Source organism: Nerophis lumbriciformis, linkage group LG04 (assembly GCF_033978685.3).
Source record: "Nerophis lumbriciformis linkage group LG04, RoL_Nlum_v2.1, whole genome shotgun sequence".
Lineage (NCBI taxonomy): Eukaryota > Metazoa > Chordata > Actinopteri > Syngnathiformes > Syngnathidae > Nerophis > Nerophis lumbriciformis.
Genome location: NC_084551.2, coordinates 28807501 through 28832571, shown reverse-complemented (window position 1 = coordinate 28832571; position 25071 = coordinate 28807501). Strand labels below are relative to the sequence as shown.

At 38.9% G+C, this 25071-nt stretch overlaps 2 protein-coding genes across 3 annotated transcripts in view; one reads left to right on the top strand and one right to left on the bottom strand.

Annotated features, from left to right (window-relative positions):
• mrs2 (magnesium transporter MRS2) overlaps positions 1 to 4246 on the bottom strand; it is a 32007-nt gene extending 27761 nt beyond the window's left edge. For both annotated transcript variants that reach the window (XM_061951572.2, XM_061951581.2), the window contains exon 1: positions 3337 to 4246. In XM_061951572.2, coding sequence (XP_061807556.1) covers positions 3337 to 3637 — 301 coding nt within the window. In that variant the 5' untranslated portion in view covers positions 3638 to 4246. The remainder of the gene's footprint in view (positions 1 to 3336) is intronic.
• A 160-nt stretch (positions 4247 to 4406) lies between these two features.
• Positions 4407 to 13494, top strand: LOC133598786 (lipid scramblase CLPTM1L-like). The gene is made up of 17 exons (XM_061951562.1): positions 4407 to 4797; positions 4878 to 4969; positions 6666 to 6819; positions 6901 to 7022; positions 7116 to 7194; positions 7264 to 7381; positions 7461 to 7555; positions 9984 to 10068; positions 10150 to 10250; positions 10319 to 10372; positions 10895 to 10945; positions 11013 to 11095; positions 11241 to 11275; positions 12536 to 12591; positions 12691 to 12735; positions 12838 to 12971; positions 13112 to 13494. Exons 1-17 carry the CDS (start codon positions 4594 to 4596, stop codon positions 13176 to 13178), a joined length of 1575 nt encoding a protein of 524 aa, XP_061807546.1. The 5' UTR covers positions 4407 to 4593; the 3' UTR covers positions 13179 to 13494.
• The last annotated feature ends 11577 nt before the right edge of the window (positions 13495 to 25071 follow it).

The window sequence follows — 25071 nt, the reverse complement described above, 5'->3', positions numbered from 1 at the left end:
CGTCCCTCGTTATGTCTTCCATAATGAATGTGGACAGTATGCAAAATTCCAAAAAAACTGCAGTTCCCTTTCAATCTAAATACTCCAAAATGGTTGTTACCATTGACAAATGCCAGGAGGAGCAATCACTTGAGGTGGGGGAAATAATCGATTTTTTGATGCATTGAAATTTAGACATGGACGATTATAAAATTGATTAGCAAACGTCAATAATCGATAATCTATTTATTTATAGTATATAAAGTAATGGAGACAGTTCTCAAATTTGGCTGACTGCAGCGAGCCACCGCTCAGAGAAATCGGACCTTTTAATTTTAGGGGAATTGTGTCCTAGTTTTTCACACATTTTTATTATTTAGTAAATGTGGGAATTATTATTATTGTTAATGCTGTAGCAACATGTTGTGAGGTGGGCGGGATGAACAGGCAACATTTGGTCTTTCCTTCTTCCTCACCTTTTCTGTCTGCAAAGGCAGCAACCAATCACAATCTTGTTTATTATTTGTAATAATTGTTTCTTATTACAAATGCACTGTTTTTTAAAGTTGCAAATGATAAACGCTTATTTAGTGAAACAAAAACAAATCTAAAACCGCATCAATATACATAAATGAAAGATGCAATCGATTTTTAATCGAATCGTAGCTCCTGAATCGTAACCGTGAGACGCTCAAAGATTCCCACCTCTAGCAATCACATTAACAATAAAACACTTAGAACTTTGAAGTGTTTTTAAATTAAAGGTGTGTAAAAATACAATTTAGTATTACTATAATTACAACCCAATGCAATTGCATTTAGACTGTGCCTATGTTTCAGCATTAGCAAGTCGTCCAGGCAGAAGTTCATGGCCATATGAAATTACGTTTAAAATGTGGTTAAAGGATCAAACTATTGACGGCGCCAATCAGTGAGAGAAAATACATTTCCCCATTGACATATTTCTTTAAATGTGCACCAAACTCTAATAGGGTTTTCCTCTATACATGTATCATCAATCCACAAAACATAATGGATGAAAAAATACTGCCAGCCTTCAAGCTATGTGAAAGTAGAAAAACTTAGGTTTTTCTGAAGAGGTAGGAATTTAAAAATGTTTTTTTCTAGTTGTAATTTAACATATAGAGAAGTGCACCGAGTAGGGCGGGGTGATAAAATTATATCAATATATATCGCGATAGACATGCAACAATCAATCAATAAAAAATGCGTTGGATTTTTTTTTTTTCCATCGGAAGAAACAGGAAGTTGCAGAACAAGGTTGGCTGCATGAACAAAGGCACTCGCTAAAAGAGCAACACAGGAAGTTGTCATTGATCCTGACCAGTGGGAGTGACATGCTAACAGCCAATCAGGTAACAGTATCAACTATCTTTTTGGCTGCACCATCTTGTTGTCTAGCGGTTAATTCTTTGCATGGAGCCAGGAGAAAAACTAAAAATGAGTGTTGCAGAGAGCGAAGAAATTGTAGATAAAACAGGAAAACACACTACGACAAAAGGCAGATTTTTTTAAATGGATCGTAGTCAGACCAAGGTGCTCGTAATCAGTAATAAAGTTAAAGTACCAATGATTGTCACACACACACACTAGGTGTGGTGAAATTTGTCCTCTGCATTTAACCCATCCCCTTGTTCACCCCCTGGGAGGTGAGGGGAGCAGTGAGAAGCAGCAGTGGCCGCGCCCGGGAATCATTTTGGTGATTTAACCCCCAATTCCAACCCTTGATGCTGAGTGAGGGCAGTAATGGGTCCCATTTTTATAGTCTTTGGTATGACTCGGCCGGGGTTTGAACTCACAACCTACCGATCTCAGGACGGACACTCTAACCACAAAGCCATTGAGCTGGTGTAATGCTAGGGGTGTGGGAAAAAATCGATTCGAATTCGAATCGCGATTCTCATGTTGTGCGATTCAGAATCGATTCTCATTTTTAAAAAATCTATTTTTTTTTAAAATTATTATTATTATTATTTATTTTATTTTTTTAATTAATCAATCCAACAAAACAATACACAGCAATACCATAACAATGCAATCCAATTCCAAAACCAAACCCGACCCAGCAACACTCAGAACTGCAATAAACAGAGCAATTGAGCAGAGACACAAACACGACACAGAACAAACCAAAAGTAGTGAAACAAAAATGAATATTATCAACAACAGTATCAATATTAGTTACAATTTCAACATAGCAGTGATTAAAAATCCCTCATTGACATTATCATTAGACATTTATAAAAAACAACTAAAATAAGAACAATAGTGTCACAGTGGCTTACACTCGCATCTCATAAGCTTGACAACACACTGTGTCCAATATTTTCACAAAGATAAAATAAGTCATATTTTTGGTTCATTTAATAGTCAAAACAAATTTACATTATTGCAATCAGTTGATAAAACATTGTCCTTTACAATTATAAAAGCTTTTTACAAAAATCTACTACTCTGCTTGCATCTACCCCAGTCCTGCTGAAATCCTATGTATTGAATGAATAGAGAATCATTTTGAATTGGGAAAAAAATCGTTTTGGAATCGAGAATCATATTGAATTGAAAAAAAAAAAAAAGATTTTGAATCGAATCGTGACCCTAAGAATCGATATTGAATCGAATCGTGGGACACCCAAAGATTCACAGCCCTATGTAATAAATACCATGCCACCTTAACTGCGCTCACCCTTGAAACAGTTCTTCTCGGGTATCTCTCTGTTTACATTATCACACTTACAACTATTTTGTTACACGTTATTAAGCATTTCTTACATATTCCATATTTTTGCACCTACATTTTAAGAGGTTATTGTTAAGTGTTCAATGTGATTTTAGAATTGTGTTTATATTGACATAGTTGTGTTGACAGCCCTAGCACCAAGAGTGGCATATTTTCCCTCTAAAATACTCGGAAGCATTTTTTTTTTTTTTGTTATCCATCCATCCATTTTCTACCGCTTATTCCCTTCGGGGTCGCGGGGGGGCGCTGGAGCCTATCTCAGCTACAATCGGGCGGAAGGCGGAGTACACCCTGGACAAGTCGCCACCTCATCGCAGGGCCAACACAGATAGACAGACAACTTTCACACTCACATTCACACACTAGGGCCAATTTTAGTGTTGCCAATCAACCTATCCCCAGGTGCATGTTTTGGAGGTGGGAGGAAGCCGGAGTACCCGGAGGGAACCCACGCAGTCACGGGGAGAACATGCAAACTCCACACAGAAAGATCCCGAGCCTGGAATTGAACCCCAGACTACTCAGCACCCTCTGCCACCATTTTTTTGTTATATTTTTTAAAAAGTAATTGAACAGCTGACAATTATTATTCTTACCTGGCCATAATGCTTCTCTTTGCAGCAGCTTCTTGTTCTTTGCCACACAAGCTGGACCTCTTCGTCTTGACTCAAGCAGCAACTGACTGCTGTGTGCATCTGGATGGCCATCTGTGTTGCACAGTGGTGGTGGCACTGTGCACTTGGCGCTGTACGACACTGCACGACCTACATGCCAACTAGGAGCTTGATTGCCTCCAGTAGAGGAGGAATTGCTCACCGAACTTAAAAGACGCGTTGGATGTAATTGACCTCTGAATGCCAGATACGTTCTAGGGCATCTCAGACAATTGAGCAGCATACTGTATGACCCCCAAAGCAGCTAAATAAACACTAGAACGATACAAAACATGGACTATAAATGGTAGCTGAGGTAAGAATAGGAAGTACTAGTCCTCATATAAAATAGGAAAAGCATGCACATGTCTTTATCATTGAGCCATGTTGTTTCACTAATGTTATAGTGTGCTCGAGTATGTTGACAGTTCAGTTACAGCCAACAGTCCGTGACCACATGCAAGAATAATACAACGGCTTGAACTGTAAGGTACAAAATGGGGAAAACAACGGTTATTTGCTCTAATATCCAAACATTGCCATGGTATTGTTTACTCAATTACACGTGCCTGTCATGCATCGATCCATGTTATGCTAACTAGCATTAGCAGCTAATTAGTGACACTTTGTATTCTAAAGCCCAGTTTTCAAGATTTAATCTGTTTACCATCACATTAAAATACCAGTAATGCAAGGCATTTTACAGTCGCTAGCTACCAAGTCAACAAACCCGACGACTATACCACAATATGAGAGAGACATTAAAGTTGTTATGTTAGCCTGATGGGGCTAACTACCCACAATGCACCGCGATGACAACAAAGATCGTAGAAGTAAGTGGCTTACTCTAACATATATTTTGGCGCATTCGTTTAGTCCTGTATATGACACATATTACTTGTAATAGCCCATTTTCACTTTATTCAAATTACTAATAGCTTTCCAGTGAGTCTCAATAGCAGCTAGTGTGATGGCTACATTTAAAAGTGCCAATATAAACCGATGTCATTCGTCGTAATAGAAACAAACAGTGTACAGGCGCAGTAACGGAGGTACAACCAAAAGCATCCAGTGAGTAAAGGGATGCTGCAGGAGGGAAGAAGAGCGTTCATGCTGGACCGCAGCCGACCTTAATCCGCCTACATCCTCTCTCTACCCTTTGCATCCTTTTGTTGGTTGTTTTTGTCGTTGCCCTGCATCATGTTCCCGTCGTGCTGCTCCAAGGAGCCTACGGAGAGCGGCGTGAAGAGGAGGTCCGTGGCCAGGCTCCTCTTGGGAGTGTTCACGGTGTACCTGGCCCACACCGCATGGCTGCTGTACAGCTTCCTCAACACCAAACCCTGCGATGAGGGTCCAGGCGAAATCTGCGTTAGCTCCTACCTGTCGGCCAGACCCAGATTGCAGGTATCTTTAATGCTTAAATATACCTCACAATTGCACAATTATGTTGACATATTTGTCGTTTATTCATTATCTATATCCAGCTGAGTGTTTACACCTGCCTTGTTCCAGACAACAGTCAGCTCAACTTGGCTTTTAGAATTGATCCATTTGATCCTCACTCTGCATTTGAGAGGTGGGTTACTTAACAGCACCTATGATGCATGCAGTATACAGCGGTACCTCAGTTTGAAAGTGTTTTGAGATAATTTTGCTTTGAATTACAAGCAACAATTTGTGTTCCAAGCATCCTCGCCATTAGTTGGTGTAGCAAATGCCACAGTGAACCCCGTGAGATCCGCCCAAAACGTTTGGTCTTACTCGCAAATTAGCTTATTAATAGAGACTGACACAATTTTGTTGTCTGACCATGGTACGGAAGAAAGTGAGCGTGAAGGAGAGTGCTGAGAAAGAAGTAGATAATATGTATTGAATTAAAGAAGGAAATCATCAAAAACATGGCATTTCGCCAACTTGGCGAAGCAGTTGAAGCCTATCACTGCTCGTCTGCACCATACTGAAGTCGAACGAGTGATGCCAGCCAATAATATTGAAGGTGGTGTTATGTACAGGGGGAGTGGATGGCACAGACACAAGGGGGAATAGTATTTAACTCTATGATTTATTATATATATACAATATATATATATATATATATATATATATATATATATATATATATATATATATATATATATATATATATATATATATAAAAATATATATATATAAAAATGAAACAAATAATAATATTATATAATCAACTAGAGAACGGTGTGTGCCAAAATCCAAGAGTATGTATGGTGTGTGACTAAGTGTGGGAATTAATTGTTGTGTGTTACCGGGAGGGTTGAGCGAGAGGCGGAAGTCCCTGAGGGGTCAGGCTCGAATGTCCGTGAGACAAGCAGGAAGTCGGGGGGCTATAGCGGGGCGTAGGAGGTCCGTGTCCAGACGAGAGGTCGAGATCCAAGGGGGCAGCAAGAGAACCAGAGAGGAATAAAGAGGAAGATGAGACGCACAGCTCGTCACGCAGGAACAGGGATTTGCTGCAGGAACGACATGACAGGACAACGCACAATGAAACACAGAGGGGAAAACACAGAGAGAGCAGGATTGCATCAAGCATGAACACGGCTTACTGTACGGGAACAGATGATTACGTTCTGGCCCGGAACGCAGGTCTGCACTGGCTAAGAAGCCGAGGAAGATCATTACCGACAGGTGCGCTGAGTGCTGATTGATTGCAGCTGCTTGCTGCCGCCGGAGTGACGCGTGCAGGAGATGAGTGGCCGTGAGCGTGTCCCGAGGTGCGCTCCGCAGGGCTCATTGAGGAATGTGCATTGGCATACGCCCGGGCCGTGCCAGGTTGACTACTTCTTCATTAAAATATGGAGAAGCTGCTGATGATGTGTTTGACTGAGAAGCAACTGGAAGGAGATACTGTAGAAATCCACTCTTTGAGGTAAATGCTGTACATTATTATTACATTACTTCATAAAACTACTGTAGTTGTTTGTAGCACATATTGTTTTTACATTTTATAATGTTTCTCATCCAGAAGTTTGTTTTTGGCCTTTTTTAAAAGGCATGTTACAGTACATGTTAAAATGGTGCTGTTTTGGGGGGGTGGAGCAAGCACCTATTAAATTGATTTCAATGGGAGACATTCATTTGAGGTACAAGTACTTTGAGTTAAGAGCCTCAAACTAATTCATCTTGTAAGTTGAGGGACTACAATATATTGTAAAAAAAGACAAAGGTTTTGAAGTATAGGTCTGTTTCTGCTGTGTGTGACCGTGTGTGTGTGTGTGTGTGTGTGTGTGTGCGTTCAGGCAGGTCAATGTTGTAATACCAGAAGAAACTCGAGCCAATGGCAGCTTATATGCGGTGGTGTACATCCACAAAGCCAACGTTTCACCTCTAGACGACAGCCGAGAGGTCCACCATGCAGCTCTGCTTACCACCTACATCAGCCCTGCCAATACAGTACATTTATATTCCCTTCACATTCAAAATGCATGACTTTGCAATGTACATTTGTTAAATCATTTGATGTTATAAATGTAGAGCTCCAACTCAAAGCATCCTATATCCCACTGGAGACCCCGCCTGTCAATCACCATGATGTCAGAAGACTTCACCTTCAACAAGGCAGGACTACCCAGTGACGTGCGACGCTACATTAGAATGTAAGTTTTTTGCCTACCCAAGTTGAAAATCAGGATGGGTGTTGAAAATGGGAATTCCGCTACAAGCCAAATAAGCTAAATGTTCTTTGTTAGCTCCCAAGAAGGCAGACGCATCACCTACCTTCCTTTGCTGCTGATCGACGAACTCAGCTTCAGAGTCAGGGATCTAATGGTAAAGCATCAGACTAACATGAGAGAGCGTGTCATGTCATAACTGGTCTCACTGTGCATTTTTCTATAGGAGATCAACAGAAGCACAGCTAATCTTCCCCTCACTATCTCCTACGAGGGGATTTCTCTGAGGACGTTCAGATTTTGGGTCCATCTGCATGATGTGGTTTACTCCCTGCAACAGTTTGGTCAGAGTTCTACAACAGCACTGGACACAAACAAATGAAATACTTAAGCTGAGTTCTATGTTTCTGTTTGTCCCTGCAGCCTTCTCAGAGGAGTACATTGATGAGATTAAAGAAACCCTGGTGGGCTCCAACCTTTACCTGTTAGTGCTGACCGCCCTCATCACAGCTCTGCAAGTAAGAATCTCCATGATACCGACCATGCTTAAAAATGATATGCAATTTGCAGTTCAACCAAAAATATTCTTTAACAGTCAAACAAAACTTGGGGTTCAAACCATCGTCATTGTGAGACTTCAGTTTACCGAGCATTTGAAGGGTTTCAGTGTATATTTGGTGCCTTTTTGTTGTTTTTTGTGACACCACTACAGAAGGGTAAATTGTGATAACCACAGAACCAGAAGTTTGAAATATTTCAGTTTGTTGAGTACTATATGAGCAATTACATTTGTAGAAGACAGGACTAAAGGCTGGTGAGGAGCATTGTGTGTGTGCGTGCGTGTGTGTGCATATGTGTGTGTGTGTGTGTGTGCGGTTGGGCGGTGGATAAAGGAAAGGCTAGGTAGCCATACTTTTGTCGATTGATACGCTACTTAATATTATACACATTTAGCATATCCACAACATCGGGTTACCATCCTGCTCCAATTGATCCATATTCTGATTGCTGCAATAGTTGAGTGTTGTTAATAAATCCACCAAAAAACTAATTCTGGATCTCAGCATCTCAGTCAAAGAGCGTCATCAACTTGAAGAATCTATTCCTACCCTCTCAGTGGCTAAAAGAAGGAGAAGTTGCCGTCTCCCTCTGAAATTAATTGAAATCACATTGGAGCACCATTTTAACATGTAAATAAATAAATAAATGATAAATGGGTTATACTTGTATAGCGCCTTTCTACCTTCAAGGTACTCAAAGCGCTTTGACAGTATTTCCACATTCACCCATTCACACACTGATGGCGGGAGCTGCCATGCAAGGCGCTAACCAGCAGCCATCAGGAGCAAGGGGTGAAGTGTCTTGCCCAAGGACACAACGGACGTGACTAGGATGGTAGAAGGTGGGGATTGAACCCCAGTAACCAGCAACCCTCCGATTGCTGGCACGGCCACTCTACCAACTTCGCCACGCCGTAAGATGCCTTTTAAAAAGAAAAAAACAAATATTTAAAGAAGAAACATTGTATTAAAACAATACAATATAATGAACTACAAAGTAATGTAATAATAAAGTACAGCATGGAGAGTGGAAATCTAGGATATCTCCTTCCAGCTGCTTCTCTGTCAAACACACCATCAGCAGCACTTCAATATTTTCATTGATAAATGTCCATCGTTTAAACATTATTTCAAAATTCTTAGCTGGTGTTAGACTCATTCTGCTTTAGTATTGTGCAGACTAGCAGTCATGTGCTTGAATTGCTTCGCCAAGTTGGCGACACGCTTGGTTATGTTTTTAATAATTTATTTCTTTGATTCAATGAATATCATCCACCTATTCTTCTCAGTGCTGTCCTTCTCACCCACTTTTTTCTTTTCCACTATTGGAAAGGTATGTCAATCTCTAGCTATGAGCTATAGCTATCAAGTAAGATGTTTTGATGCTTTAGGTGGATCTCACAGGGTTCACTGTGACATTTGCTATGCAATCTAGTGGTGGGGATGCTTGTAACTCAAATTTTTTCTTGCAACTTAAAGGGGACATGATTTTTCTTCTACATTTAAACACTTTCTTTTAGTGTACATAAAATGTAAAGGTGGTTCTTTGGTCAAAATATTTGTATAGATCATGTTTTAAAGACCGTTTTCAAGCCACTTCCTAACTGTCTCTTCAGGATGCGCGGTTTTGTTTTATTTACATGCCTCCACTTCGACAGCGTCTTCTCCCCGCCATCTTTGTTGTAGTTTGTAGCGCTTCCATAGCGAGTTTGCTGACAGATTAAGTTCGAATCTAATTTGTATTAGAAATGGCACAAGTGGAGGAAGCATGTGCATGCGCGAACCAGTCTGCCTCACAACAAGAGGATAAAGAAAAGAAGGAGCTTAATGACGACAGCGCGGACTACAATGGCGGACGTGCACAAGGCACTTCGGGTACATTTATACCATACATGGATAATCTGCTGACGGTTTTCCCAACCGGTGGCGTCACCAATATGGGCAAATTCCAAAAGGGTAGTTCGGAGGAGTATGAAAGAAGGCAAGATTGTTCTCTAAATATCTCCGCAATACAGTTTGATTTCAGATTTTCGGGACTTATGCAGATCCAAAATACACATAAACAGGTACCAATAGGTAAGAACATTTGGTTTTGCATAATAGATTCCCTTTAAAGAATAACAATTATCTGGAACACAGCTCGTATCTCAGAATTGGGGCACTTTTAAGTTGAGGTACCACTCTAATAAGAGTGAAAGTACCACTTAGTAATTAGAACCTTACTTAAATATTTATTATTAATGTTATGTATTTTACACTTGTAAATATGGATGTACATGTCATGGATGACAGATTTGATTTAAGGTTGGAGCTTTTGTCGTACTAGACGGAAGCCTAGCTGTTCAAAATGTTTTTAAGACCCACTTTTTCTCTACTTTTCTTTTAGCTCATTTGTGAATTCCTTGCTCTTAAAAATGATGTCAGCTCCTGGAGCAAAAAGAAGAGCATGGCAGGAATGTCCCGGAAGTCTGGTGAGAGACAAATACAATCATTATACATTACAAACGATGAAGTCAGGTTGGAGAGCAGTTTTTAAAACGTTGTTTTTCCAGTTTTGTGGCGGAGCTTTGGTACTTTACTGATTTTCCTGCATCTACTGGAGGAGACCAGCCTGTTGATGATACTTCCTGTCGGGTTGGCTGCATGTGTGGAGGTACTCACCTTGCGTGAAAATGATAACAACTACACATCTGATGCCTTCATTATGTACTCTGTCGTCAGGTTTGGAAGGTGTTCAAAGTATTTGGAATCAATGTGCATTGGAGACGTCTTTGTGTGAGTATGGTGCATTCACTTGACGACCACCTGGCGGATTAGATATTGAGGCACCACACGATTCGATTTGATTCTTGGGAGTAACGATTCGATTCAGAATCGATTCTAAATTCAAAACGATTCTCGATTCAAAATCTATACTTTTTAATAATATTGGATGCCAGTTCTATTATTAATTACATTCCTCCATAAAATAGATGAACAGCTGTCATCAATTTCTATATTACTTAAAAGAAAACTGGTTTTGTTTAATAAAATGCTTCCCAAACATTTGATGAAGTCAAATACAAATAAGGCAACAAGAGAAGTACACTTCTCTTTTCTAAAGTAAAATTGTACAGCAGATATGGGCATCTACATCAACTATACGATTGGCTGGACAGGACAGATTGGGGAAAAAAAATAGATTTTTGATTTTTTTTTTTAATCGATAAAGAATAAGAATTGAGATTAATCTGACAATCGATTTTTTTTTGGACACTCCTATTAGATATGACATTAATATCCTGCTTCAATATAAAGGTAAACAAGCTGGATGAAGACGAGCGAAAAACCATGGAGTATGACACACAGGTACTGTACTTCTGTCTGCTATTCTTTCTTTTCTTTGGAGTATTTCATTTGTGGTGTACCTCCGCAGGCGTCCACATACTTGTCCTACTTAATCTATCCCTTGTGCATCAGTGGGGCTATTTTCTCGCTGGCCTACTTGCGTCAAAAAAGGTGAACTGATCATAGTCATATTCATTTCTTCTCTGTCTCATCACTTTTAGCTGCAATATACTGTATATTACACCTCACAAATATACTTAAAATGAAATATTACTGTGGTGAATTTAGACAACAATACATGTTTCTCATTTTACAGTTACTTCTCCTGGATAATTAACAGCCTGGTAACTGGTGAGTCACTGCCTCTAAATACCTTGACATGTATTATTTGTACATACAGTATTCAGCAATTACTGATCCGTATTATACAGTACTGTGCAAAACCGTTGGGTGTGTTTACACTGCAGGTTAGGATGTCCAATTCGAAATGTTTTGTTGAATCCAAACTTTTTATGTAGCTGTTCACATTACAAAAAAAATGCAATGTTTAATATGAATGCAATCTGACCCGCATGCAGACATGACGTTACACATGCTGCAGTGTTTACAGAAGTAAACATGGATCCGATTCTAGTAGTTCTCAGTCCTGGCGCATTTGTGGCGATTTCAAGGATTTTGTGCAACGAAAGTGAACTTTTTCTCAACCAAATTATTGTGCAAAGAAAATAAAGAAGGAAGAGGGCAAGTATTTTGGCTCCCGCAGTTTGTGGGGCATTTGCTTCGACGTCGGGTCCGAAGAGCGTGTGGGTGAGCAGTCGGACACAGGAGGGGAGGAACATTGACGGGAGTTCCTAAAACATATTATTTTCGCCTGTTTTCTGCCCATTTGTCAACTATTTATTTTCCAACCATTTATTTTGGCGAATAATTATGACGCTTTGCTTTTTGATGTAGTATTGGTCCGATGAACGCAACCTGATCGTTCAGATTGCAGTCACATTGGATACATATCTGACTTATATTCACATACGAAAGTGACCTTGGTCGGATTTAAAAAATTCGGAATTGCACTGTTCACATTGACGTGGAAAAAATCTGATACATGTCACATATGGGCATGAAAAATCAGAATTGACTTGCAGTGTGAACAAGGCCTTTGCCTTGTTTTAATAAACTTTTTACAGCAACCTCTTTTACACATGAAAACAATTAATACAAGGATAGACACAATTACCGTAGCAGGATCACGCAAAAAAATAAAATAATAAGACGGTCAATGTTAACATTTTTATTAATCCATTGTCATTATTAACTAAAAAAATGTACGCAATAAACCATCTGTGGCAGAGAATGACTTCAAATCTCTAAAACGTCTCTGGCAATACTTTTGAGGCGGTCTGTCTAAGTATTTATAATGTCGCAAATGTACAAACGGGCAGTTGTTTCAGTAGTGACAGGCTGCAGAAGGTGGAAGCCTGTACTAGACTACATGATGTATCAGTTAAATGTGGTCATTGAAGTATTGCTCAAAAAACATATCTTAGACTTTTGCACAGTACTGGATATTACCGGTATGTAGGAACTGCATGGACATTCTGTGTTCTCCCTCAGGAGTGTATGCCTTCGGCTTCCTGTCAATGGCACCGCAACTTTTTATTAACCACAAGGTTAGTCTTGTTATGAAAGACCTTTGCTTTGTGCGTTTCCAAACAGATTTGACTGAAAAAACTGAATTATTATGTCATGTTTTGTGTCTTTTTCGTCAGCTGAGGTCTGTGAGCCACCTGCAGGGGGCAGTGTTGATGTACAGAGTGAGTGTGACAGCTTTTATTCCAAATTCTGTATTATTAGATGACAATATATTACATTCTATTATGTCATTATAGTCATTATGCTCCTTCTCCTTCCACCAGGGGTTGAACACCCTGATTTCAGACCTGTGCTCCTGTGCTGCAATGTTCTCATCATCTGGATCCTTTTTGACTTCTCATCAACTCTCTTGTTTTAGAGATGAGCTTTTCTTCCTCCTTTACCTCTACCAAAGACGGTAAACACACCCATCACTCTTTTTACACAACCTCGAGATTCATATGGTTCCAGTGTGACAACCATTCACATTCCCGCTCCACGGGGTGGTAAACAAACAGCTAACAGAAATAACAACATACAATCTCCATTCTCTATTAGGCGTTTCATCTCAAAAGGCAGAAGGTCAGAGTGTGGAACCCATGGCAAGAAAGTGAAGACTCAGTGACCAGCAGGGAATTTGATCGGACCAATTTATGCACAAATAACCAGGATCAATTGCACTGATAAATAGCATCGTCAAATACATCCACATTATTATATATTTGACTTTCTTCTGCTTCATATGCATGAGGAGAGTAGTTATTTAACATCTATTTTGATTATGTTTCAGCTTACTGGGTGTTGTACCTGCGGCTAATACTGTTTATGTACTTCATATTACCATGGCAACTGTAAATAGAAGGAATTCAAGCTGCAGACTGTATGAAAAGCAGTGTATTTTGTTATTATGGACTGTAAATAAAAATTGTGTATATACTGTACATGTGTCATGCCTACAACAGGTTGGCAATTGCACAAAGATGTTTGAAATTGTATGGATTAGGAATGAATACATGTTATTATAGTGTTTGTTTTCACAGTAGACACTCGTCAATGACATGTGACTGGGTGTGTGTGTGTGTGTGTGTGTGCATGTTTTTGTGCAAGGGTCCATTGTGATTGCCATTTTGCTTTTAGTTAGATGTTATTTGCATTAGCCACTGATAGTTATTAGCTATTTTGCTTTTACTTGTATGATCTTTTTGTTAGCTTATGCTAGTCATTAGCCATTTAGCTTTTAGTTAGATGTGGCCACTGATAGTTATTAGCTATTTTGCTTTTAGTTATATGTTGTTTGCGTGAGCCTCTGCTAGTCATTAGCCATTTTTCTTTTAGTTACCGGTACATGCAATGCATTTTTCTTTTAGTTACCGGTACATGCAATTTACATTAGCCTCTGCCAGTCATGTTAGCTTGTTCGTTAGCTTCTGCTAGTCATTAGCTATCTTGCTTTTAATTATGCTATTTATATTAAGCTCTGATAGTTAGTAGCCATTTTACTTTTAGTTGCATGCTATTTATATTAGCCTTTGCTAGACATTCACCATTTTGCTTTTAGTTACTGTATATGCTATTTACTTTAGCGTCTGCTCGTTATTAGATATTTAGCTTACAATTAAATGCTTTGCTAGTCATTCGCCATTTTGCTTTTAATTACTGCACATACTATTTATGTTAGCCCCTGCTAGTCATTAGCTATATTGCTTTTAGTTACATGCTATTTATATTAGCCTTTTCTAGTAATTCGCCATTTTGCTTTTAGTTACTGTATATGCTATTTGCTAGGGTGTAAAAATTAATTGGTACAAACCGAAAACCGATTTTAACATTAGAGATATGAATATATCGTTTGGCGAGCCTTAGGGTCAAACTATATCTAGTACGATTCGTTTGATGTCCGGCTGGAAAGTCATTAATCGGTTGATTGTAGCTCTGCTACAATACAGTATATGGCCGCTCTAATTTTCCGATACTTTTGTGATTACGTAATACAAAAGTAACATTCTCATATGCGACTGACAGCAACAGACTTACGTGGCAGACAGCACTGAAAGAGTTTGCAAACAATGCACCCCCAAATATTAAATCTTGAGTGCAGCAAATGTTCTGATTGTTTTTTCTTAAGGAATGGTCAGTTGGATAAATGTTTGGCCATTTGTTACGTTTGGAAAGCAGCGATAAAGTAGCGGCTGCACGACTAATCTGAGCACCCACCTGTTGTGATGCCATGAAGAGTTTCAAGCGGGTGATGTGGGAGCTAGGGATGCTAATGCTAACAGAGCTACCATCTGGCAAGACATAAGGACACTGATTTGAAAGACTTCCAGTCCCAACTTAGCCACAACTTTGCGAGGTAATCACAGCATCTACTACACTGTTCATTCTGCTAAAGACAGAGACCTATTTGCACAAATGCTCAGTAACCCGCAGAATGGCACTACGAAAACTATTTGAGCTTTTACACTAAAGCTGCTGTTTAGTTTACGTGGTGGCACTTGCACTTGTGTTACTGTGGTGTTTTAACACCTCTGATTGATGCACAGCTTGCTTTTCTCCTTTATTGTTGGTACCTGAGCAAACACAAGTAAATACCTGGTAGCTTTTCCAAGGTGTTTTGATTACATCTTTTTGTAAAGTTTCTGGATTGCAATGCCTTGAAGTTAATAGTTCTGATATTTGCTCATAATTAATACAGGAACCGCCTGTTTTGTCTGTGTCTATTTAAAAAAATAAACACATGCCATTAACATTGTTCTGACATGATACATGAGCCAATCATTATTTTTTCATCATACAAAGGTTCCATCTGCATTGAATCGTAATGTTTAAAAAAAGTATTGTTAGTTAATAGTATCGTAACCCATGTTGGATCACCATTTCAGGTAGAGATGCACACCCCTACTACTTACGTTGGCCTCGACTAGTTTTTAGCTATTTTGCTTTTAGTTACATACTATTTACGTTAGCTTTAATTTTCTCAAAAATGGACAGTGTGCCTTATAACCCGGTGCGCTTAATGTACAGAATAATTCTGGTTGGGCTTAACGACCTCAAAGCTAGTTTATTTGGTACATTGTGTAATGATACATTTGACCAGTAGATGGCAGTCAAACATAAGAGATACGTGTAGACTGCAAGATGACACCAGTAAACAACACCGAAACTTTAAAGGCCTACTGAAACCTTTTACATTCGGCACCCAATACCACTGTGCCAATTGTTCATTTGTTAATAAACAAGACACAATTGTGAACATTGACATGCTTTTCTGTGCACGCATGCAAAAATTATGCATTGATGTTTTTTGTTTAGTAAATAATTGAGTTGTCCTGTTGTTGTCATTTCATGCTCTGTGCCATTCTGCAATGCACAGGAGTTCTGTAGCAACACAATAGAGCAAACAATTCGTCAAGCAGTTGTTCAGCACTAGTCCAACACATTGCACAGAAACAAAGCAGCTTTCCTGCTATCTATGTGATGGGCATCCAGATAAACAGAAGACAAGTATCTGTGAAACCAAACATGTAGGAAGGTTTCTCTCATACACTGCCAGACAACATTTATGGAATACTTTCAGTTAAATGCCACTACAGAATATAACAAGGGCGGATCTGTGACAAAGTGTAGTGACAATAGAAACCAAACACACACATAAACACACACACACACAGAGCGAGAGCAGACAGCAGGTTTAACAGACTTACAGATGGTGAGCAGTCAATCAGCGTGACCCTGTGGTCAAAATGCTACTCGGCCTCGTCTTCCTCTGCTTCGTCTCTCCAGGTATGTTGTCATGGTGCAGGTCAAAGGTTACAGACTTTTTAAATTGATGGCTATATTTGCACTGGTAATTATCAAACCCTAATTGGAAATTCTAAGTTTATACATTTAAAGTTGTTTGCAATTAATGAATTAAACTAAGATTTTTTCTAAGAGATTAGTACATCTATTGTTCCAATCAGTTATTTATATTCTAAGTTTGTATATTTTACAAATAAATATTTATTTACATTTGGGTGTTGAATTATTTCTCTGTATGGTGCATGGATTTGCTAACAGTGGATTATCGATATAATATGAACTAGAAAATTCCCACAGAAATTTTGAGTGGCCTGCCATCTGTGCTGTGAACTTCTGAGCGAGCGTTGATTGAAGCTAAAAAGCTAGCATTAAAGGCGAGTATGCAACTGTCTGCTTGTGATAATGCATATTTCAAGATGGAGAATTAAAGGTTTTTAAAATCCGTCAATTTCAGTTTCAGGTTTAAAGGATCAAAATTAGCTGAAATGCAAGCATACTGTTGACATGATAACATGGGAAAAGTTAGCGTACTTCTAAGATGGCACCAAGTATTAAAGTCCGTGACTTTTAGGTTTAAATAAATAAAATTAGCTAAAATACTAGCATCAACGCTAATGTAGAATGCTAATGTTAGCATCAATTGCCCTTTTTGGCCCTATTTGGACTTAATCAGCAAATTCTCAAAGTTTGTTGCTGATCTAGTAAAGCATACAGATAATATAGCTACTATGACTGATTTTAATAGTCATACGAATACCCCGTCAGACACTCTGTGAGTGGCGCTCCAGACTAATTGATAGCTGCGGTCTTACACAAATAAGACATGAACTCACGCATCGCAACGGTAATACGATAGACACCTTTTTTGGGGTGTCACCAGATCTAAAACTAAGTTACTCCCTTAAACTAAAGTAATGTCCAATCACTACCTCATAAAATTCGAACTAATGTCAACAAGCTGTGAATAACCAATGCTTTAGTGGCCCTAACAACTATGACTCTCGCTGGCCTACTGTCCTCGGTAATGGCACCATTCCCATTCCCAAATTATGTGGGCTCTATCGATAACCTCAATAACAACTAGGGATGTACACCGAGTACCTGTATTTTTAGGTACCCGTTCCTAATTGGGTTGGTCCAAGCGGACCGTGAAACTTCTGCACTAATGATAGTGCTACGATCATGCACAAAGCATGAAAAAAAAAAAAAGACACAGCGGAACAGCCAATTGGAGCCAACCTTTTAACGCCTCACTTCTGGGTATGCGAATGTAAACAGCGTGTCATCGGGATTGCAGATGGAATCAATTTTCCCTAAAGACAGACTCTAAATGCGGAAAGTCACAGAAATTGACGTAACGTGGCTGAGATGCTGTCATTGAGAGAAAAAGGGGAGATATATTTACTGCACACTTGACAAACACTCACCTCCATGGAGCCGTGCCAGCCAGGGGGCAGCTCTTTATACACAGCCCTGCACGGTGCACCCTTCTGGGGCCATTTCTGTGCTTGCCTCCGGGACACACGGCCACCACAAACTACCAAACTAACTCTAAAAATACAGAGGTAAATATTTCCCAAATGACTTCTACGTGTTAGGCGATATGTTTCTTTTGCAAATATGATGACTACTTGCCGCCATAAAGTTATGTGGAAAAACACCTGCTGCCACAGCAGCCAGTTGTGGACGCGACCACCGATTAAACATCTTCATTGGTCAGTTGCTGATAACTTGACAACTTCTAATACTATAGTTGGAGCACCAGTGTTGAAACAATTAATGGATGCATCTTTCTTTGACTTGAAAACATGTCAACTTAAATGTATTGGTACGTTGTTATTGTGCTTTTTCGTATTTAATTTCCTTTTGTATTCACTTAGAACATTAATAAAACGTTGAACTTATCCCTAGCTTATTTGTTTTTTTTAGCACAGATGCTATAAAACTAGAAGGTTAAAAACAATGTCAAAAATTGTGATAATATTGGAGATCGGATGATTATTTTTTCATATCGCCCAGCCCTATAAGGATGTGATAATCAGCTTGGAATAATCACAAATAAGGAAGCAGTACCGCACAAAAGTTTGTAGCGCAACACTATTTCTACCTCATTAAACCCTCAAAGTCCAGTGTCAAGCGATCCAGTAATCCACAGACCAATACTAATCAACTCAAAAAAATGAAACATTGAAGTAATATCATAATCCATAAAGTTGCTCAAATGCAAGACAGCATTGACTGACAGGTCTCTAGTCGCCGCGTTTTTGTGGCATTAAAACACACCTTGCTCAACTGCACACTCACCTAATATGCTAATTGATTGTATTGATCTATATTATATATTTGATATGATATAAACTATGGTGTGATGTAAAAGGTCTGTGCTCTCATAAATATTATTTCCAGCAGAGTGTAATTGTAATGAATAGAAACAGTGATGGATTTGTGTGTTCTTTACAAGATGACAGAACTGCATTGCATCGTGCACTGCAAAACATACTTGACTTGTTTAAGACTTAAAAAGCAGGTGTTGATAAAAGACTTCCCTGCTGTTACATGTTACATAATGTTAACATCTTGTTCCAATAAAAATTGTAATAAAAATGCATTTTTTAACATGTTTATTTACACCAATTACATATAGTACCGGTAAGAGTACCGATAAAAAACGGTATCGATAAGGAATATTAATAAGGGTATCGTATCGATAAAATACTAACGATATACATCCCTACTAAAACATTAAGAATGCTCTGCGCAACGCCATTGATAGTATAACGCCGCTAAAGCTAAAAAAGCCTCTTAAAAGGCCTAGCCCCTGGTTCACAGAAGAAACCAGAGCTTTTAAACTATCATGTAGAAAGCTGGAACACAAATGGCGTGCAACCAAAGTTGAGGTTTTCTATCAAGTGTAAAGTGATAGTTTAACTTATAAACACTCTCTTAGCTTAGTTAAAACTAATTATTATTTAAATTTCATCCGCCGCAATAAAAACTATTCTAAATATTTGTTTAATACAGTAGAAGTGCTAACCCAACAAGGGACTTCTCCCAATAGCTCCGCCTACTCGGCTGATGACTTTATGCAATTCTTTACAAAGATAATTAAGCTAATTAGAAATTAGATCAAAGATAACACATCACAGCTCCAATTCGTTTCAATAAACACAAATACAAATATATGGACTACGGAAAATGCTCTCCAAAATAATCTCTCTCACTTAGAAGAAATAACATTAGTGGAACTCTTGTGACTCGTAAATGGGACAAAACAAACATCATGTTTATTTGACCCTAACTCTCCCGGGCTACATTATACACCCCCGCTACCACCAACCCCCGCACCCCTCCCTCCGTGCGTGGGTTGAGGGGGGCGGGGTTTGGTTGTAGTGGGGGTGTATAATGTAGCCCGGGAGAGTTAGGGATGCATGGGATTCTGGGTATTTGTTCTGTTGTGTTTATGTTGTGTTACGGTGTGGATGTTCTCCCGAAATGTGTTTGTCATTCTTGTTTGGTGTGGGTTCACAGTGTGGCGCATATTAGTAAGAGTGTTAAAGTTGTTTATACGGCCACCCTCAGTATGACCTGTATGGCTGTTGACCAATTATGCCTTGCAGTCACTTACGTGTGTAAGCAGAGGCCGCATACAACATGTGACTAAGCCGGCACGCAGATAGTATGGTGAAAAAGCGGACGCGGCGACAGGTTGTAAGGACACCAAAGGCAGTGCCTTCACGGCACGCCTTCAATATTGTTGTCCGGGTGAAAATCAGAGAATGTTAGCCCCGGGAGATTTCCGGGAGAGGCACTGAAATCCGGAAGTCTCCCGGAAAAATCGGGAGGGTCGGCAAGTATGCAGCTGAGCCGCATCAGAGTGATCAAAGAGCCGCGTGCGGCTCCGGAGCCGCGGGTTGCCGACCCCTGTGCTAGACACTGGCACTTATTTAAGGATACCACTTTAAAATTCAACAACAAAACAATTATACAAAGCGACTCGTTGAAAAATGTCAGTATTATTTTCGACCGAACTCTCTCGTTTGAGGCACACATTAAGAGTGTTACTAAAACAGCCTTCTTTCATCTACGTAATATCGCTAGAATGTGTCCCATTTCGTCCAACAGCGACACTGAGATCATTATTCATGTGTTCGTTACGTCTCAATTACTGTAGCATATTATTTTCTGGTCTCCCTATGTCAGAGGTGTCCAAACATTTTCCAGCGAAATGTAACTTTTATACATTTTGTATATGAAAAATACTCAAACCAAAACAACATAGGTGAACATATGCTAACATTAAAAAAAACAACTTGTACATCTTAACTTCGTGTTATAGATAACAAAGCAAAAAATTATTCATGAATATTTGAATAATGATTTTATTTGTATTTATGTTAACTGTGCTCGAAAGTAAGCTTGCATTTACTTATATTGCTATTACACCGTCAACTGAAACGCTTTTGAGGGCTTTAGTACACTTAAAAACATATCATGTCTCACAAGAAGTTTGTACACTTTTTCATCATGACAGGACACACGGAAATCATCAAAGACCTCATACAGTAAGACGCTCAGGTCGTCAGCCATTTTGGTTTTCAGGTCCCATTTTTGGGTGATTTGGTCCCGTTTAATTTTTCATAGTTTTTTGTTCTAATTTGTGACCTGTTTAGTTTGTCTATAGAATGTGTCGAGGGCCAATAAAAACCGAGCTACGGGCCGCAAATGGCCCCCGAGCTGCACTTTGGACACCCCTGCCCTATGTCTAGCATTCAAAGATTACAGTTGGTACAATATGCAGCTGCTAGACTTTTGACAAGAACAAGAAAGTTTGATCATATTACGCCTTTACTGGCTCACCTGCAGTGGCTTCCTGTGCACTTAAGATGTGATTTTAAGGTTTTACTACTTCCGTATAAAATACTAAACGGTCTACCCCCATCCTATCTTGCTGATTGTATTGTACCATATGTCCCGTCCAGAAATCTAAAAACTCTGGCTTAATAGTGATTCACAGAGCCCCAAAAAAGTATGCAGGCTTTAGAGCGTTTTCTATTCGGGCTCCAGTACTCTGGAAGGTCCTACCAGTAACAGTTAGATATGCTACTTCAGCAGAAGCATTCAAGTCCCATCTTAAAACTCACTTATATACTCTAGCCTTTAAATAGACCCGTTTTAAGAACAGTTTATCTGCCGCTTCTCTTTTCTGTTCATACTGAATTGTTAACATTTTACAACAATTGTACCATTTTTAAGGCTCAAAAGGCACAAAAAATTGTCTGATGAAAAACAAACACTTTATTTGATTTCATTAATCTGAATGTTCATGTCCCTTTATATAATTTGTCTCTTAGTGCTGTCGTTGAGCTGCTATGTGTGCACTTTTTCTCTCACCAATGACGAATGCAACGTCAACACGCAAGAATGTCAAGCACCACTGGACACGTGCATGACAGTCATTGACATTTTAGGTCAGATAAAACACGACACAAACACACTTTAGCATGTCTTTCAAAAACACTTTTAATTTTTGTGTTTGTTGTCGTCCAGGTCAAACAAAAGCCATCGTGAAGCAGTGTGCCAGCAAGGCCACCTGCAACGGAGCTGCTTCCACCGCGTTTGTTGATGAAAATGGAAACGGGAACGCGGTCAATTGCTGCAATAGTCACAACTTATGCAACTTCAGTGGGTCAGAGTCTGTTCATGCAAGAAGACTTGCCTTTGTGCTGCTTGTACCTGCATGTGCGCTGTTATTGTGGTAATTATTAGAGGTGGGAATATTTTGGCATCTCACGATTTGATTCAGAATCGATTCTCGATTCATTACTATTCTCGTGGTATATCATTTGGTATATGACTTATAATAAAATCTTTGAAAACAGGTTACAGGTTACAAAATCTCTGACCTACGACTTATAGTGTATGTGAACCGTCGCTGAATTTTTTTTGTTTATTTTATTTTTTTAAAGAAAAAAAAAGGATAGCAATGTACAAATCGATTGAGAAGACCGAAATACAATACCAATAAAAGGAAATCAAAATGATCAAAAGCTACAATATCAATAATGGTTGTTTAATGTAAAAATCGGTTCTTAGTTTTATATTAAAACATTGAAATAAAAAATATCTAACATTTATTTTATTTTTTTGAATTGATTCTTGAAAAGTATGAATCAATTTAGAATTGGAATAAATAAAAATTGCGATCTGGATGTTAATTGATTTTTTTGAGCAACCCTAGTAATTAGGCTGACTTTTCATGTCCCATTGTGTTGAAATCAATTTCCGTAAGAGTGCTTTATATTGTACGTCACATCAGATATAATTGTGCGGAGTTCGCTCTAGGCTTTTTATAGCCCCATTTCAGACTTTAATTTTGATTTTATAAGTTGCTAATGGAATTCAACCCTCCAAGGCCCCAAAGGTCACCACCAGTTATTGAAAATATAAACAGTTTGAATCTAAATTGACTTGAACATAGAGTCTTTCTGATCTAGTGGTTGTGGGTAGAGATGTCCGATAATATCGGGCTGCCGATATTATCGGCCGATAAATGTTTTAAAATTTAATATCGGAAATTATCGGTATCGGTTCGGAAATTATCCGTATCGGTTTCAAAAAGTAAAATTTATAACTTTTTAAAACACCGCTGTGTACACGGACGTAGGGAGAAGTACAGAGCGCCAATAAACCTTAAAGGCACTGTCTTTGGGTGCCGGCCCAGTCACATGATATCTACGGCTTTTCACACACACAAGTGAATGCAAGGCGTACTTGATCAACAGCCATACAGGTCACACTGAGGGTGGCCGTATAAACAACATTAACACTGTTACAAATATGCGCCACACTGTGAACCCACACCAAACAAGAATGACAAACACATTTCGGTAGAACATCCGCACCGTAACACAACATAAACACAACAGAACAAATACCCAGAACCCCTTGCAGCACTAACTCTTCCGGGACGCTACAATATACACCCCCCGGCTTCAACACTCTTAAATATTTGGGGGAATTTTTTTTTAAGCAATGAGTTATTTTTCGTCCTAAATTGAACATTTTCATGCACCAAAATGTCTAAATAAACAGAAAAAATATCAATACGACAATAATATTCGCCACTAGAGAAGCCCAAACCAATCAGAGTGTGCAGTTTAGTATTGTGGCTTCTAATTGGCTCAGCCTCAGGCAGCAGTCTATCTTTGATTAAAATAGTGTTAAGGTGGCAAAATGGTTTTATTTCATGTCTAGAGGTCTCCCATAATGTTGAAAAACACACTTAGAAGGTTGTTAATTTTTTTTTTGCTCTGTCTATAATGGATTTATAAAAAAATAATTTTTACTTCGCGCTAAATTTCTCACAGTCATGTCTGGAACCAATTAACAGCGATAAACGAGGGACAACTGTATCTCCAAATGCTGTAGCCAAAGTTTTTGTGTTTCAGAAAGATAAAAAAAAAAAAAAAGGGGATACATGTATTTCATGTAACTCGAAATACTCTGTCAATACCTCAAATATTTTAACACATTTAACATAATATTTCATAACATGCCTTAACTGTATCGAGCTGTTTGATAATAAATATGCCTTTTCAAAGAGATTGTAAATGTGTCTACAGTTTGACCGGATTATAAGACAACCTCTTTTTCTAGACCCCTTTTAATTTTTTACATCATATTTTCAATAGTAGTAAAATAACAACCAACCACCACAGTCAGGGACAGGCATCGACTGCAGCGCATCGTACATGCTGCTGAGAAGGTGATTGGCTGCAAACTCCCATCCCTCCAGGACCTGTTCTCCTCCAGGACCAGGAGGCATGTGGGTCGGATCACAGCTGACTCTTCTCACCCTGGACACAAACTATTTTCCCCTCTCCCCTCAGGCAGGAGACTACGGTCCATCCAGACCCACACCTCCCGCCACCTGAACAGTTTCTCCCCTCGACCATCAGGCACATGAAAAATCACCAAAAATGATTCCCGGGCGTGGCCACCGCTGCTGCTCACTGCTCCCCTCACCTCCCAGGGGGTGATCAAGGGTGATTGGTCAAATGCAGAGAATAATTTCGCCACACCTAGTGTGTGTGTGACAATCATGGGTACTTTAACTTTAACTTAACATGAACAATAACAAGATCTGATAGCTCAGTTACAGCTCATGTTATCCTATTCTGTGTCATATGTGTTTTATGTTGCACGATTGCACCAAGTAAAATTCCTAGTTTGTGAACCCGTTCTCAAACAATGGCAATAAAAACTATTCTGATTCTGATGTGGACAATAATGCAACTTTTGGGCATATATTTTAACATATTATTTCATATACTTTTTAGCGTCAGACAAGTTTTTTGTGTAATAGTTGAACTATTTGACCATTTTCACTTAGACGATATGATGAACCTTTTTGAGATAATACTTCATAATTTTTATAACATGCCTTAACTGTGTTGAACTGTTAGTAAATATACATTTTCAAAGAGATTGTGAGTGTTTCTGCATTTTACCAAAAGTTTTGGCTTTTGGATAAAATATTATAAATCCAAAGTAATACATACTTTTCACTGGAGAGCAATTCATCTTCTAATACTTTTAACAATACTGCAAATATTATATCTATAACCGCAATGACCTGATTATAAGACAAACTCTTTTTCAAGACCTGTCTTTTAAGTATATTTTTAGACAAAGTATATAATTTAAAATCATGTTTT